The 17,737-nt window shown below is 41.3% G+C and overlaps 1 protein-coding gene across 5 annotated transcripts; it reads left to right on the top strand.

The window, feature by feature from the left end:
* The first annotated feature begins 1,539 nt into the window (after window positions 1-1,539).
* Window positions 1,540-17,489, top strand: RUFY1 (RUN and FYVE domain containing 1). 5 transcript variants are annotated; one of them, XM_074156708.1, is made up of 19 exons: window positions 1,547-1,817; window positions 5,173-5,364; window positions 5,697-5,814; window positions 6,400-6,501; window positions 6,819-6,942; window positions 8,045-8,103; window positions 8,164-8,166; window positions 8,832-8,897; window positions 9,512-9,581; window positions 10,497-10,598; window positions 11,025-11,141; window positions 11,294-11,461; window positions 12,412-12,509; window positions 12,977-13,096; window positions 13,897-14,026; window positions 14,839-14,933; window positions 15,407-15,455; window positions 15,646-15,723; window positions 16,761-17,489. In XM_074156708.1, the coding sequence occupies exons 1-19, from the start codon at window positions 1,550-1,552 to the stop codon at window positions 16,902-16,904; spliced, it is 2,103 nt and encodes a 700-aa protein (XP_074012809.1). In that variant the 5' UTR covers window positions 1,547-1,549; the 3' UTR covers window positions 16,905-17,489. The 5 variants fall into 5 exon arrangements, with proteins under 5 accessions (XP_074012810.1, XP_074012813.1, XP_074012809.1 ...); XM_074156709.1 differs by lacking the exon at window positions 8,164-8,166 and having other exon boundaries at window positions 1,540-1,817; XM_074156712.1 differs by lacking the exon at window positions 8,164-8,166 and having other exon boundaries at window positions 1,541-1,768.
* The last annotated feature ends 248 nt before the right edge of the window (window positions 17,490-17,737 follow it).

Below are 17,737 nucleotides of genomic sequence, written 5' to 3'. Positions count from 1 at the left end.
TCTGAGCCTGTAAAGGGGAGCCTGATGCATCATTACCTTATGGGAGTAACATTCTGAGAGGTAAACAGGAGTCTTGGTTTGCTCTTATTTTCACTGAATTTCACTGAATTTTTTTAGAGTTGGAAGGGACCATATAGATCATCTAGTCCAACTCCCCTGCTGAAGCAGGATTGCTTAGAGAATGCTAGAATTTTCTTAGTTGCAAAACTTGTGTAACCTATTATTCAGATGTATTGAAAAAGAAAAGTTATTTCAATGCTTAGAATTCTGCTTTACTTCTCTAGCCAATATTGCCTTGAATCTAATATTGTGTGGATTTTAAAAGGCAGAAAATCAATGTTAAGTCTTATTCAAGTCAAAGAGAGGTATATTCCTATAATCGACTGCAAGATACTACTTCCTTATAAAAACAGCCAAATACTGCTGGAGTCCACAAGATGGAGTAAAACTTATCTCTATAACCTTTCAGCAAAAGTAGCTTAAAGCCTTACTTAGCTCATATGAATCATGGATGAATAAGAGGCTGCTGATCTCTGAATTCTCAACAAAAACATAAGAGCTTCCTGTGCTTTTGTGGAACAAAAGCTGTTAAATTTTCAGTGTCTGAGGAGCCAAGAGGACAGAATCAATCTTAAAGTAGCTTATGGTAGGAGAAGAAATAAGATACAAACATGAAGATATATTTTGCTGCAAGACTACTGAAACTGATCTTCAACTCTCCTATTCCCTTCTCCTTCTCACATTTCTTAACAAAAACAAACAAAACCAAAAACCAAACCGAAACCTTTCTTCTATGTAGCAGAAAAGCTAATATGCAGCATCTAATATCTCATGACTGAGTGATGTATCTCAAGCACATACAGTTGCTGGATGGAAAAATAGATAATAAGCCATGCATCAGTAGGCTACGTCAATATTTGAGATACCCAGTGAGGTCAAATTGCCATACTCAGGTAATTTCAGTTCCCCTTCTTGATAAATCTTTTCCACCAAACACAGCCCAAATACATTAATGAAGTAGCCTTACTGACTGCAGTTATTTTGTAAGGTCAGTGATGCGAGCAAGCAGTTTTCACAACAGTGAACCTGACACACCAATCCACCATTCTAATCAAGCTACGGTGACTTGAACTATAGGCAGAGTAATAAAGATCTCTTTTGTCTAAAGTTGTCTTTAACTGCATAAAGCTAGGATGTCAAAAGATACTATAAATTTTCTAATTGAAAATTACGTTTGGGAGCACAGATAGCAATAAAAATGTGTAAAGTGTATTTTTGTTACTTTCATAACTTGTTTAAAAGTAAACTCTGTCTCCATCTTTCACGACTCGACGAGTCTTTTAACTCAAAACATCAAGAAAACTGCTCAGTTCTGGAAAGGCCTGTCTTTTAAGTCTTGCTTATGCATGGAGGTGTTTTAAAATGGTTCGGCTGGTTCTTCGGAACCTGCAGAAGGCAGGCAGGGAGGGAGGGAGGCAGGGAGGCAGGCAGGCAGGCGTGGGGCTGCCGACTCGATTGCTCATGACTAGAGTCATATGACACGTTAAAGATGGCTGAAGGGGAGAGCTGCACCGCATCTGCCGCGGAAATAAAAGAAGACTTTGAGATTATTGACAAAAAACAGATTCCTAGTCCGACTGAGTTGAAAAACGAGGAAAAAGAGAAAGCGGAGGAAGCGAGGTGGTCGGCTCCTATCTTGTCGCTGGCCAAGAAAGCCTCGGAGAACTTGGCGCTGAGCTATGGCAACGCTCTGAAGTCTGCATCTTTGGTAGGATTCATATCCAAACCAGTCAGCAATGACAGCACAGCAAAAACAAGTATGGTTATGTTTATTTAGTAAACTTGCTTTTATGGTGTGCAAATAAGTTTGCTCCCGTAAGTGCCGTTGATTGGTGTCAGTGATGTATGGTTATTACTTTGAATTTATTTTAGAAAGTCTGATGCTGCAGTTTGGCTTTTTTTTTTTTTTAAGCAAAATTCTAAAAACAACACAGATGTAGAACTTCACAAAATTTACTGTCATCAGAAGAATCCTAAACTCCTAATATATTGGGGGGGGGGTGGACTTTAGTTTTATGCAGTAAGCTTTTTATTTGATTCCTTTTCTCCCACTCCCTTGAAGTTCACCTCCGCAGCAGCCTGGCTGCACCCCAAAGTGATTTAGTCAATTTGTTATCCTTCCTTGGGGTGCTTCTCCTATAGCTTTCATGTCAGAAAGTGGACAAGTGAACTGAGATATAGATTTGTTACAAATTCCTTTTAACTACACTAAAAATGCCTTCTATTTAACCCCAGCTTGCTTTATTAAACAGCTGCATTCAAGGATGTAGGAACCATACAGATTTATGGAATAGGTCTCTCAGAACTGAATTAAAAGGGCTTTAGTTGGAATTCATATGGAAATTAAATCTTAAGTGATATCTGTAACAATGAAACAAGACTATTCAGATATAGCAGTAATTGGGCCTGGAGTCTTGTACCCCAGGCTGTCAGACCAGCACTTACTGGTTTTGGAGCAGTGGAGTTCAGTTTTGCTAACTGGTGCTGACCTTTCTGGTTTTGATGATATTAAGTATTCAAGCTGAAGTTCTGTGGGGATGAATGTGGGGACCTGCATGGTGAAATAAGTACTGCTGATGGGCTTTTTTTTATTTTTTTTTGTAAAAATTCCTCAGTGTTGCATAGTCAGCGTTTAAGATGAATTCTGTCCTGAAGAAAAACAGGTTCTTGTCCTTCCCTGCATCCCCCAGTCTCACACCAAACTTCTCACAGGTTTGTTTCCTACATGCCCATCTTGAGCACTTGGGATCTAACCTGACAAAGGGCAGAATATCCCATTTTCTTCAGTTGCATTTGGAATCATGCTGGGAATAGATGTAGTTCAAAACAAAATACAGCATTTGGCAAGGCGTGGGGAATAAAATATTCTCTCACCTGAGATACAGCTTCCCACACTTTATAGAACTTTTACCATTATCTTTCAGCTTCGTATCTGTAAAGTAAGGGAGTACAACGCTACCTCCCCAAATTGTTCAAAGTATTTGGATAATATGTTGATTAGTTTTATGGAAAAATCCGTAAGAAAAATACGCTTAGATGTGAAATGTGAACAGGCACCTATCTAATCACCTATTCTGCCAGTTCTACCTATTCACTATTACCTTTGACCAAGCACTGTAAATTCAATTTAAAGCACATATTTTTAAGAAATAAGCTGAAGTCTGCAAAACTGCATGTGGAAAACTAGCACCTTGTTCCCCGATGCCATCTTTTTCAAGAGATTTTGTAACCTCTGCCTGCTACTTCCGATCTGTTGGTCACACGTAACCTGCGCTGCACACTGTGCAGTCAGTTGGACATAGATAAAGGCATGTCATAAAACCAGTTTGCCATTGAAGAAATTATGTCCTACCTGGCTGAGAAAGCAGGGAGCTACAAATTTAAAGAATACAAATCAAGAAAGACTTGCAGTCTTAAAAGACCATGAGATGGAGAATTGTTAGCTTTTCTTGGTTCTTCAGTGTTTTCTGACTTCAAAGTGTGCTAAATAATTAGAGTAAACAAAGCATGGGGCTTCAAAAAGATGTTAAAATGAAATCTGTTTAATTGAATGAGATATGAGACTGTGTGATTGCATTCTTGAAGATTGCAGCAATAATGTCTGTGATCTTTTGCACTTAGGTAATCCAATTCCTAATCTCTGAGTCTTGGCTTTGGTAATGTGTATAATAACCTGTCTTATTTTGCATGTACCAACTTGTACACAGTTTTGAAAAAGATGTACTCAACTGTGTAAATTTTCAACAGTCTAAAAAATATTGTTCAAGTAATTATTTAACTTAAAACCAAAGGTTACTAAGACACTGTTTAACTTAAATTAGTGTTCATAAGGAACATTTCATCCACAGTATTTTTTTTTCTAAGTCTTGTGGATAATACAGTATGTGTATCTTGAGCAAGGCTTACAACCAAATACTCCTCATAAAGTAAAAGTTCAAATTCAGGAAACCATCAAAGTAAGTTGGCAAGTTGCTACTGAAACACCCTGATACTTAAAGGCACCGATTTTCTGTTCCTGATGTGTAACCTGACAATATTGAAATCAAAATTTAAATTATTACAGCCCTTTTAATCCTGTCTCAAGACATCATATGCAATTTTGAGGCATCCACTACATTGGCTGTAGTCATTGATACAAAAAGGCTACGGAGAAGACAGGACTTTGTGTGTTTTGTAATTATGATCAATTTGATTAGAATGGCTCCTTGCTTGCACTCTTGTGATACGGGGCTTTCCTCATTTTTAATCCTAAATCAACATTATGTGTACAAAAAAGAAGGTAATAATGAAAATTAGTACCCAAAGAGACTTTTGCATGGTGTTAGGAATAGTGTTAATGATCTTGCATGTGACTGACCCAGGGGCTCCACCTGTTTGACTTGATCTTCTGCAACTGCTGTTTCTGCAAGGGAGGATGACCGTTTGATCCACAGGTGACAGGATTCTCCTAATGCAACACTGTTGGCTCAGAAGATCATTTGGGTGGCCACTTGCCTGCGGTTAGCAGCCCCTGTCAGAACCTGGCTTTGATTGAAAGAAAAGTGCCAGCTGGCAACCTGTTTCTGTCTCGCCTTCCTTCAGGTTTGCAGGAGGAGGGCCTGTCCCGCCTTGGCGGGGAGGAGCAGCGATACAGGATGCCAAAGGGGCGGCGCCGCCATCGCCACGCAGCCCAAACTCTTTCTAAAATGGCGCCGGGCGCGGCCCGCCCTCACCACACGAGCTCTCGCGAGAGTTCCTGGAGGTGGTGGGGGGTGCGCGTGCTGTCTCCGCGGTAACGCGGATCGGGGGGGGGGGCTCTTCTCGCCTCAGCCCAGGTAGGGCTCCGCCGCCCGCCCGCTGAGGCGGCGCTAGGCCCGGAGGTGGGGGGGGTTTCTCTGCCGTGTCGCCACCGCGGGGCGGCGGGAGTTGGGAGCGGCAGGGCCGGGGCAGCGGTCCCGCTTCCCCCGGTGTCAGTTTTGGGTCCGTGCGTTGCGGGGATTTACCCTGGCTGTGCCCTGTACCCAGCTCTTCTCAAGCCGCAAGATGGAGACCAAGGCGGGCAGGCACCGCTCCTGTCAGCGCTGTGCCAGGTCACGGGGAGCGCGTTTCTAAAAGCACCTTTTCTTTCTCCAGCTGTGTCCCCACGGCCAGGTGTGAGGTGCCACGCCATGGAGGAACGCACCAACCTCATGAACATGATGAAGCTCAGCATCAAAATCCTGATCCAGTCGGCCCTGAGCCTGGGCCGGACCCTGGACTCCGACTTCCCTCCCTTGCAGCAGTTCTTTGTGGTGCTGGAGCACTGCCTCAAGCACGGCCTGAAAGGTGGGCGCCTGCTCCCCGGCTGTGGGTCCAGCCGCCATGCTGAGGAGAGGCCGATAAATGAGTCTGTATCGTGTCTTGCCATGTCTCCAGTTTGACTTCTGTATGGCATTAACGTGAATCGCATACACTGTGTGATGCTAATCAGTATTACAGATACAACTATGTATACCTTCTGATATACCCTGTGTTTTGTGCCTCCTAAACTGTCAAGGTATTTTTAATGCCCCCTTTTCATTGACATATTAGGAGCTGGTAAGACAAAACGCAGACTAAAATTTGTAGTTCTGGAGTTGTCGCTTTCCCTCACAAACTTCTCTGTATGCTTGCTTTAGTGAAGAAGACGTTTATTGGACAGAACAAATCATTTTTTGGTCCTTTGGAGCTAGTGGAAAAACTTTGTCCTGAAGCATCAGATATAGCAACTAGCGTTAAAAATCTGCCAGAGTTAAAGTAAGTTGATTGTTGGGGATGATGCATTTCACTTGTGCTGCTGGGAAAAAGAATCCTTCGTGTAGTCTCTTGCCTTCCTTAATGAGATCTTGTTCCCAAAGAGAAAAATATGTAGGAGGCATTGACTTCTCCAAGAGATAAGGAGGACATGTCAAAATACTCTGTGCTTCTGATTCAAACAATGCTGTCAGGTTAAAAAACAGCATTTGGGAATGTCTATAAGCTTGATAAAAATAACTGTAGAGTCTTCACCTAGTTTCTTTCCTCTTCTTTCTGTCATTTTTATGGCTTTGTCTAATTTTGTGCTAGTAGTATTTCAATTGGGTAATTCATGGTGATGAAAAGAGACTAGTTTTAATGCTCAGATGCATCAGTAGTTGGGTTTTGGTGGTAGTTGAAGATATGTATGTCTTTCCAAGTTAGGAAGATTTTTACAAGATACTTTACCTTCACTGAAGCAGTGGGATTTACTCAAATGCTTATGTGTTCTGGAGAGAACACTTTGTAAAAGGAGAGTTTTGAATTGTATAAATCTAGTTAATAAACCATTTTGTTTTTACCAAAACATGCAATTTTTCATTTTAGGACTGCTGTGGGAAGAGGAAGGGCTTGGCTTTATCTAGCACTCATGCAAAAGAAACTGGCAGATTATCTCAAAGTACTCTTGGACCATAAGCATCTGTTAAGGTAACAGTACAGATGTATGTAGACTGTTCGCTGAGTCACTGGAACCTTGCATTGCACGAGTAAGAGGTCATTAATTGACCAGTTTAAGCTTTTTCTTACATCCTGCAGAGGAGCAAGTTGTTCGTTGTTTTTGCAGTGAACCTACAGAGGAACAAGGAGTGTATTTTCTCTGAGAGTTCTGCATCTTCCACCTTGTGCAATAAATGAGCAAAGAGGGAGCTTTATAAGGACTACGTTATTATTTATGTTATTTCAGTGATGGAAGCACCATTATAATTGTTACAATGTGCAGTGATGCCTTATAATATTTCTTCTAGTGAATTTTACGAACCTGATGCATTGATGATGGAGGAGGAAGGAGCAGTCATTGTGGGTCTGCTAGTAGGCCTGAACGTTATTGATGCAAACCTTTGCTTAAAAGGAGAAGACTTGGACTCCCAGGTGAAGATTAAAGCTTAAATAAGATCATTCTGTATAAGATTCCAGTAGAATTAAGCACATCTATAAATACGATACTGAGATGGGCCCAGAATTCTTAAATGTGGCGTGGAGCCAAGGTTTGCCATTGCTTTCATAAGTGGGCATTTGCTTGTCTTATGATAAATCAAAAATTGGATGAATTAAGCTAATTACAAGAGATATGTTGTCAAGATCAATCTCCTGGGGATTTATGGGAGCTTTTGTTTTGAGAGGGAAGGGTGGTTTCCTTTTGGCTTTGCTGTGTGGGTGATGTCACATACCTCTGCTGCTTTAATGAAACAGCTGAGGAGTATAAGGAATGTTTTGAGGTATTTATGGTCCAAACAAATAAATGTCTTACATGAATCTGAGCTTAATTTACTGTGAGTATTTTGTAATTTGAGACCGTGTCTTCTTTCAGCCAGTCTGTTTTACTTTTGAATTAGGTAGCCTTGACAAAGTGGGTCAAAAGCATTGTAGAAGTCTAACTCTCTAAGCTGTAAATTAAAAACATATGTTGCTATAATTTCATTCTTACTAACCTTTTTGTTCTTTAAAAGATAATGTTGCAGAAAATAATGTTGACATTATCGTGCCTGTTCTACAAAATATGAACATGGCTAACTGTTTATAAAAACTCAAAGAATTGCTTAAATGTCACATCTCCATAAGATACGTATTTGTTTTAAGAAGGCATGATTTAAGTTCTTTTTTTTTGTGGTTGGGTTGTTTTGGGGTTTTTTTGTGGGGTGAGGGGGCAGAAGACAGAGGAACAGGTATATCACGTGTGGAAGCTTGTCATGTTTCCCACATTGAATCAAGAAAAAGTACCTAAGTATCCATCTCTTTAAGTAGTAGTTTGTGGAAATGCTGTCAAAACTGATAACTAGGTAACTGATAACAGTGTGCTAGAAACTGAGTATGCTGAATATGGTTATTTTGATGCTTTTATGACAAACTTGTATGTTTGCTTCTCGCTAGCTGTCTTTCTAGACTTCAACTTCAGTTGTTTACCTTTTTCCAAATATAAATTACACAGAATTGCGCTGTGAAGGTGTGTTAATGTCTTAAATATATTTTTCAGGTTGGAGTGATTGATTTTTCCTTGTATCTTAAGGAATCACAGGACAGTGATGGCAAACAGTATGTATGGTGAATTAGTGATTCTAAATTGTTATGGGTTTTGTAGAACAAACCTGTCAGACGGTCTGTGGAGCACATGAGTACTGGAGACCTTAAACACTTTTAATCATAAAAAAAAAAAGAGAATCCAAAATAGATTTTGTTAGCTAAAAAGTACTAATTTTCAAAGGTTGAGCCCATGCTGGTTTTAACAACGACATAGTGTGGGGAGTTTGTGTCTTGAGCTGGGACCAAATTAAAAGCTCCCAACATTTTAGGTTGTCTTTTTATTAGGTTTTAGAAGACATGATCTGCCAGGTCACCCACTGCTAGATCACTGCTTTGTTTCTGAGCACTGTTTCAGAAACGCTCTCAATTAAGCAGCTGTCTTTGTGGGAGAGATCCGTATGGAGGAAAAATGTACTTTTAGGTTAAATGTTAGGTGAATTAGAGACTGTAAGTGTTAGCATCACTGTGTCTGGAAGACCTGTAGTGAATGGAGGGGGCATAGTTTGTGTGCTTCCTGTGCTTCAGAGCACTTTGCTGTTTAGCTACGCAGGAAAAGCAGATAAAGAGCTGCTTCATCTCCGTAGTGCTTCCCAACTAGCTTAGGCACAAGTGTTTTTATATGAAAAAGAGGAAAGATTTCAACTCAGTTTGCAAGTCTATGCTGAAAACTTTAGTACAAACGAACATTCTGGAATGAAGGAGTTTCTTCTCAATCAATAAATTCTCTCTTTTACAACTAGAGATGGAGGTATTACAGCTGTCCTTGACCAGAAACACTATGTGGAAGAACTTAACCGACATCTAAGGTGGGATTTTCATCTATTCTAATGTACAAATATTTGTCCTGTTTAGCTTTTCCAGTATGGCTTTGAATGGCTCTGCTGTCAGTCTTGCAGATTTTGGTCTGATATTGAAATTCCTTTTCTGATTATTTCCTAAAATCCTAGTTTTGTTTTGTAATGTTACTGTTCTGATGGCCTATGCAATGCAGGAAACAAGTCTGTGTAATAAAAGTTGACTTTTTTAAGACTTATTAGTGATTATCAGAAGATTTTGGAGCTACTTTTTCAAGAGAAAACTATAACAAGTGCATCTGGGAATTAATTCTTTAGAGGAAGAGTCTCTATTCTTCCCCCATAGGTTGCTCAGTGGTAGGAGCAGGTGCCACTTACCCTTTTGAACATCAGGGAGGTGTTAAGGCAGCAAAAGCCAGAATAGGGCTGCCAATGTGTAGGGAAATGCATGGTCCTCTCAGGGCTTAAAAGGGACAATGGTCCTTTCTCCGAGTTCCTTGCCGGCTCACCAAAGTATTTCATTGTTAACAAATGCAAGATGGTGAAAGTATTTTTGAGGACAGGAATAAATGCTGAACACTGTCACTCCTTTTATTGTTTTTATGCATCTCTTTTCCTTGCTGCAGTTGCACGGTTGCAGATCTTCAGAACAAAATAGACTGTTTGGAAAAGACCAATTCAAAACTCCAGGAAGAGGTTTGTGGCTGGTTTATTAGATATTTCTCATAGCTCTTTTCCATCAGCAGCAAAACCTCTTAAGAATACACCTTGGGAACAAAAATATTTGAGTTGATACTATTGAATGGTGGAGTCGGTAGGACTGGCATGAGTTGGCACATGGGGAAAGCCTTGTGGAAAGCTGCTATGTTATATTAGCTGTTAAAATGCTTTTGGGCACCTATTTGTTAGACCCATTTCCTTAATAATTTTTTTTTGTCTTGCAATGGTGTTTCCACCCAAAAGTAACCATACCACCACTGTAATGAACATGTCCTTCTTCCTTCTGCACGTACACATGTATTTATCATGGGAGTTAAACAGAACTCAGAAAAAGAGAAGGAAACTAATCACACTTCAGTTAGGAAATCTTTCCTAGCAGGGAACTGAAATAGAATCCAGCAGCATGCATGATAATGGTTATTTTGGTTTTTGTGGTGTGGTGGGTTTACATACACTATAAACTATAGAGATATATATATCTGTGTGTCCAGTGCTTTTTAGGGTATCTCGACTTGATACTGCTGTAAGGTTCCGGCAGTGAATGTCAGCTATGACTCTTAGTTCATACCAGAATGAATACCACAGATCACATATCTGTGGTGGATTTTAGCCTTTTGCAGTAGGATGAATTTCTTTGCATGGTTAATATTTAAAAATAATTGATGAGGGCGTGAAGCAGAAGTCAAGTGAACAAACATTGGTGGGCTTAATAATTGAGGCTGTAGAGTGAATGTGGCTGCAAAAAGGTCAGGCAGCTTCTGGGGACAATGAAAGGGACAAAAGGGGAAGTGAGCAGTGCACCTGCTACAAAGGCTGAGCTACTAACTTTAGAATTCCTCCAGATGTTGTTTGTACAGTGATTAAATATAGATGTGTTCTCTTTGTAAACAGCTTGCAGCAGCAACTGACCGAATTGGATCACTTCAGGAAGAGCAGCAGCAATTAAAACAACAAAATGAATTAATTCGTGAACGAAGTGAAAAAAGTGTTGAGGTGGGACCCCTATTTATAGATTATGAGGATCCTTAAAATAAGTGATCTCTTTTGATCAACTCTAGTCAGTGCTCTCGAAAGCACTTTGAACTGGAATGCTAAGCACGGTTTAAAATGCTACTGTGTAGATCGCTGTGTGTGGTACGCACAGGCGTTAGATTTTGCTGTTCTTTACTACACACTCAAACATATACCTGAAGAAGGGAGAAAGGATTGAAAGTATTAAAACGGTTTCTTTTTATTTTTACGCTATACTTTGAAATTTCAGCTTATTAATGTTTGCCTCCTTATTAATTGTAAAATAGAAGGATTTTATTTGAAGTAGCACTTAGAAATATCGTGTTAACATGCAGGAACTTCAGGCATACTTTAAATACATATCTTTGTGACCTTAGGTGGTTTTTTTTTTGCTAATGTTTCCTGTAGGTAACAAAAGAGGATACAAAAGTAGAATTGGATACTTACAAGCAGTCACGCCAGGGTCTTGATGAAATGTACAGTGATGTTTGGAAACAGTTGAAAGAAGAAAAAAAAATCAGGCTGGTAAGGAAACTTAACTGTAGAAAATGAAATGAAAGATACGGGATTCTGATCTCAGGCTAATACACAGTTTGTGAATGGAGTTATATGGGGTTTGGCAATTCTTATCCCTGACATATGATTACCTGGCAGTAACTGGGAAATCTCTTTGTAAGGAACTAGAGAAAGAGTTGGAGCTACAAATTGGAATGAAAACGGAAATGGAAATTGCCATGAAACTTCTGGAAAAAGATACTCATGAAAAACAAGACACTTTAGTTGCACTTCGCCAACAGTTAGAAGAAGTGAAGGCTATTAACTTGCAGATGTTTCACAAATCTCAGGTATGAACATAGTGGACAACAGAAAGAACAGCTGTGCCGGTGGTCTTTACCCATTAATTGTGCACTGGGGGTGCATATGCACTTATGCATCTGAAGTAATACTTAGATGCAACGATCTTCTGAAGAATATATATTTTCAAACTTTTAATTTTTTTTATTATGCTTCATTATTGGTATTATATGGGGTATGATAGGAAAGGAGGGGGGTTTCCTTGAGTGTGCTTCATAGTGTGCCATTGGATCGTCCAGCAGAAATACATACTGATAGGCACTTCTACAAAGAAGTGATGGAGTAGTGGTGTGCCCACAAAATGCCCAGAGCTTGTCTCCGTTAATGAAATGAGTTTAAGATTAATGAGTTTAACTAGACTGTCCCTCCCATACCTGGTGCCAGAAATCCAGAGGGGATTTCTCTCAGTTTTCATGGACTGTTTCGTGATGCTGTTCAGGCTTTATCCAGGCCTTTGCTTCCTTCACAGATGCACAGAAACTTGCGAGGCAATGGCCAGTGAAACCCCAGTGCTGAGCTATGCCTTCGCTTTCAAAAGCAGTATTTATTTTGTTGGGGTCTTTTTGGCTTCCTGCTTCCATGCCCGCTGAATGCAGTGGATACATTCAAATCATAATTGATATTTTTAACCTGTCAATTTAATCTGATAATTTCTTTCTTCGAGTTTGTTTCTAAAGAGAAGATTTTGTCTTGTAGCTGATCTCATAGGTCAAAACGTAGTACATTTAAGGTTTTTTTCAGAGCTCTTAACAAAAACAGTTGAGGCATATCTGCTTGGTATTACCGGCATTTTGTTCGTACATTCCAGTTAGACCCAGGCACGGCCTGTAACAAGCTAAACATTCTTTATCTAGTGGCAGACTTTCATTAAACACTAACACTTTGTGCTTTAGATATTCCAGGTAAAACATTTTAGTTTTCTGTTCACTTATTCCTGCAGAATGCAGAGAGTTCATTACAACAGAAAACAGAAGCCATATCCTCTTTTGAAGGAAAAACAAATGAGATGATGTCCTCTATGAAACAAATGGAAGAGAGGTAATAATTACAAGCGCAAAAAGACAACACTGAAGTCAGTAGAAAGTTTCCAACTGAAACCTTTATAGGATGACCTTCCATACACCTATAAAGACTTGGGGCATGCGTGTCAGCATGACGTTCTTTTTCCTTTCTCTTCCTTATCACCCTCTGCGTTTGCCTCTTTTCTTTTTTTCCAGGCAAACATGCCCATAATTGACCCATTTGAAAACCATAGCTCTTTCCATAGGCAGGCTGTTCAGAAACATGTTGACTTTAGAAAGATACGGTATGACTCTCGCTTTTTGGGGTGGGTTTTTTTTCAGAAATAGTTGCTTTCAAAGGCGTGGGTTTTTTTTTTCTCCACTAGCATTCTCAGTTCAAGCTTTTATAACAATCTGTATGGTGAATCTAAAAGAAGAGAAGGAGAGGGTGTAGGTGAGGAGTATGTGAATGGACAACAAACGTACCTGTTCCTTGCTTTGTAGATTGCAGCACGCAGAAAAGGCAAGGCAGGCTGCTGAAGAAAGATGCAACAAGATGAAGCAAGAGCTTGCTGGCCGGCTTGACACTTGTCGGCAGCAGATGTCCCAACTGGATAGCAAATGGTATTTAATCTGATAATCAGTTTTTTTTACCTTCCCTTCTACATTTTCTTTAACAAGTTCTTTCTACGCTTTTTGTGCTAAGGTCTAAAGAGGGGTAGGTTTGAGTTATACTGGGTTCAGCAAGTGTTGACAGAAGTACGCAAGATTTGGGAAAGCTCAGCACATCTGTATAGAGCACAGTTAGCAAGAGGATTTTGAAATGCTTTTTCCAGAACATCCCATTCAGAGCACAGAGTGCCAATAGAAATGTGGTCATTCTGACTAACAACGGAGCTTTCAATTGCTTTTTTACTAAATCAGGAGATAGACACACTTGTAGGCTGAGCATGTAAGTGATTGTCATCCCAATGGATTGGGTTTTTTGAAGGGGTTTGGGGGTTGGGAGTGTCCTGCTGTTCTTAGGGAATGTTAATCCTCTAAGGGTTTCTAATACCTATAGAAAATGCTCCTTTCGCTGTTCAGACTTCAGGGTAGAGTGTCATTTTTAAACATGGCTGTTTAAACATAGGTGATCAAATACGTACTTGTGGGGATTGGTTTGGGGTTTTGTTTGTTTTGTTGTTGTTTTTTTTTTTTTCTTCTAGCCATCCATTGCTGCTTGTTTTCTGTGACCTGAAAATGCTAGTATAGTTTTCGATGTCTGTTGCCATAACACCCCTGTTTTTTCCTTTCTCAGAACACCACTCTAGTTTTTGCCCTCTTTTGGACAAGGTTTCTTCTTCTCATGCTGTTGCTATCCTTAAGTGCTATAGGATATTTTTCTGCTGTAGGGTTTCTTAGAATGAATTATTTTTAAATAGCTCGACTCTGGAAAAGGAGTTAAAATCTGAAAAGGAACAGAGACAAACTTTGCAAAAAGAACTACACCAAGAGAAGGATGCTGCAACTCTGCTTAAAACAGAATTGCAACAAATGGAAGGACTGAAAAAGGTACGTGCAGTGCAAATGTGCCCGTGTTCAGGATTAAAGCTGACCTAGAACCTGGGCAATGTTTGCATCTGTAGTAGAGTATTTCTTCTGTACCGCTCTCCTCTGAATGGTTTCAAAACCTCGGCTGATATAACACAAACTTGCACGTGAAATGCCAGCACAGGGCTCAAGACAGTGAAAACAGCTTTAGCTCGAGGTGGCTGAGGAGGTTTCTGCCTGCCCTGCCTTGGCTGCGCGTGTCTGAGCCCCTCACCAGCCCGCAGCTGAAGCTGAGGTGGGACAGCTGGGGACAAAACACTCATCAGCTGTCCCACGGTGAGATAACTCCTGCTCAGGGAGGAAGTGGCAAGTTCAGAACTTTCAGAGACAGCCTGAGGTCTTTCAACGCTGTGTAATAAAATAAGAACACGTTCCCGAGCGTGCAAAACAACTGAATGCAAGTTACTTTTTAAGCATGAACATTCTTGTTAACCTGAAGACAATTTGCTCCTCTGTATCGAGCAGTTTAGCTTTTGAAGGCACAATTGTACACCAATATGTGTGGGCATAGGACTGCTGCATTCTAGCTGTGCCTGAGGATGTTTAAAGCCCAAAAAGCTTTCTCTCTTTCTGGTAAATACGGTTAAAAGATTTCATTGTTTGTACTCTGCATGGGGTAGTTCACCCTTCTCATTCTAAAAATCAAGCCTTACAAATAGGTAGCTTTGTAAAGGAGCTTATTCTTGAAGTGCTTGGGTAGTTTGGATCAACCGACCTAAGTTATAGGTCAAACTTAGCACACAACAAACTCCATTTTGTGCTTGATTTCATAGGAGCTGAGAAAACTGCAAGATGAGAAGCAGCAGTTAGAGAAAGTCTGCGAGGAGCAGGAGCAAGCTCTTCAGGAAATGGGACTTCATCTCAGCCAGTAAGTTCTGGGAACTGAGCTCCTCTACATGAGGTAACCTGGAGAATGGAGCACCAAACTAAGACAAATAATTTTAAAACACATCCAGTCGTAAAAATTAACAACCATGAGAATTTTAGGAGGCAATTACTACACAGGGGAAACGAAACAGCCATGAAATAGAAGTGGGGGAAGATAAGGATCTTGAGTAAGCGTGAGTGAGATGGCTGAGAGGGGAAACAATACAGTAAATGCTGAGTTCTTACAGCAGAACTGTGCTTTTCCCACATTTTTCTGAATATACTGAAAAGGGGGCAAACCCTGAGGTGACAGAGCTTCTTGGTGACACCGAGTGGTTCAGAGCTGTAACAGGAACCTGACTAAAGAATTACAGTTTAGATTCAGTGACTGGACCGTGGAATGGCAGGTGAATTGGAACACACCTAAATGTAAAGTCACACAGAGGAAGTAATTGTTATTATTTTTTTTTCCAGATCGAAGTTGAAGATGGAAGATATTAAAGAAGTAAATAAAGCACTGAAGGTACTCTACATCTCATGGATATTTTGACTAAACACATGCATTTCATTCAACACAGTCAAATTTCACCTTGGTTACCCTTCTATAAAAGATGCCTTTTGAAAAATACCAACCATGTTGGTAAGCTGCCTTTTGAATTTTATTTTATAAAGTTATTTGTACGTACAGTGAGGTTTTCATTCTGATTTTCTAGGGCCATACCTGGCTGAAGGATGACGAAGCGACACACTGCAAGCAATGTGAAAAGGAGTTCTCTATCTCCAGAAGGAAGGTAGTGATGTTCAGTGGATTTCTATTTTTTTTGTTGTTTGTTTTTTTTCCTTTTGTCACGGAAAACAAAAAATTGTGCTGTGGCCTAGTTTGCTTGGGAAGACTGATGCTGCTTCAGTTCCACATCCTGTTGGCATGAGAACGACATAGAGAAGTAATTTGGTATTTCCCGTCCTAAAAATAATCTTCTGCTGGGCCCTTTCCATGGTAGGGAGTTGCTGTGGGCCCTGTTCTCTCCTGCGGTGGTTCATCTCCCTGAACGGTGTGTGGTGAGGGTGCTGACAGGCCCTGCCCGCTGCCTTTGTGGCAGGAGGCTGCTGTGGGGGTCCTGTTGGGTGGTTGGGGACAGCTGGGACGCCAGCAGCCCTGGCACCAGCTTCCCTCTGCGCAGAGCCAGCCTGTGCGTGCTCTCCTGAAAGCCTAGCCTGGCTGCTGGTGATCCACACATTGCACGCTGCGAAACGGCAGCGCAGCAGCTCCTCCGGCCACTGGGCTGTGGGGATCACCCCGGGGAGGGAGGGAAGGAGGGAGGGAAGCGGGGCTGTGCGGGGATCACCCCCGGGAGGGAGGGAGGGAGGGAAGCGGGGCTGTGTGGGGATCACCCCACTTGGGTTCCTCCTCTGCGCAGGATAGAACAAGAGGGAATGGCTTCAAGCTGCAACAGGGTAGGTTTAGACTGGACAGTAGGAAGAAGTTCTTCACAGTAAGAGTGGTCAGACACTGGAACAGGCTGCCCAGGGAGGTGGTTGAGTCACCATCCTTGGATGAGTTTAAGAGTCACTTAGATGTGGTGTTGGGGGATATGGTGCAGGGAAAAGCTTCGTAGAGTAGGGAAGATGGTTGGACTCGATGATCCCAAGGGTCTTTTCCAACCTGAATGATTCTACGATTCGGGAAGAAGTGCTGCCAGGAGGGCTGGGCCTGTGGGGAACTGGAGGGTGATGTCAGTGGACTCCGGAAGCTTTTACGAGGTCTGATTTCTCTCTTCCTGATGGGGGTTTTCAGGCAGCTGTGCTCACTCTGACTCTCTGTTTGTAGCATCACTGCAGAAACTGCGGGGACATCTTCTGCAACACTTGTTCCAGTAACGAACTTGCGCTGCCGTCGTATCCAAAACCCGTCCGTGTTTGCGATACTTGTCACACTTTACTCCTTCAGCGGTGTTCGTCTAATTCCTCCTAAGGCTTTCCTAACCCTGACAGGACCACTTTAACATTGGAAAAGTAGCCATTATTTTTTTAATTCTGAACGGCGGGCACCCTCTGTGGGGCAAACTGCCTGGGCACTAATACTATCCACTGTAAAACAGAGCGGTGTAAAATAATTTGTAGGGATTGTGCAAACTAACTGGAATAATTAAAAAAAAAAAAAATCTATCAATTGTAATTTCCCTTAAAGTTCTATTTGAAACTAAAATGCAAATTCACTTTTCTGACTTTTATAGGTATTTGTATTAAAATTTGTATACGGCATTTCTACATTTATTTGATCCCTGTAGACGTCGCTGTCCTTCTGCACGTTAACTTCAGTTCCCCTCTGTCCCCGCCACAGGCGCTCCCGTGTCTCACTGGCTCCTGTACAGTTTTGTATTTGCTCTAAGTACAGAGAAAGGTCAATTTATTAATTGTCTATAGAAAGAGCTTTACGATGAGTGTCAATGAATGTGCCTTCTGTTCACCGCGGAGTCAAAAACTACACCCTGTACTTGCTCGGAGTGGCTGTGACCACAGTACGGCGGTTACACAATAAAGCCTTTTGCAAAAACTGAAAGGGAGAATGAAGTTCTGATTTGTAACAGCTGTCGGTGATGGATCCTGGAAGAGAATGTTCTTGTACATGGGCTTGTCGAGGGCTGAAGTGAGACACGGCAGCGGATCTTGAATAACTGACCAACACGTCGAAGTTCACTGTGTTCTCCTGGAAGGTGCCAGACAAAGCCAAGGCTCTGCCGTGACAGCCAACCGCTTCCGTGCTTCCCAGGAAGGTGGGCAGTGACCCCAGCGTTTATCAGCAAG

This window comes from Numenius arquata, chromosome 11, assembly GCF_964106895.1.
Source record: "Numenius arquata chromosome 11, bNumArq3.hap1.1, whole genome shotgun sequence".
Taxonomy (NCBI): Eukaryota; Metazoa; Chordata; class Aves; order Charadriiformes; family Scolopacidae; genus Numenius; species Numenius arquata.
Note: the sequence above shows the minus strand (reverse complement) of the source record. Positions and strands in the feature narration are given on the sequence as shown.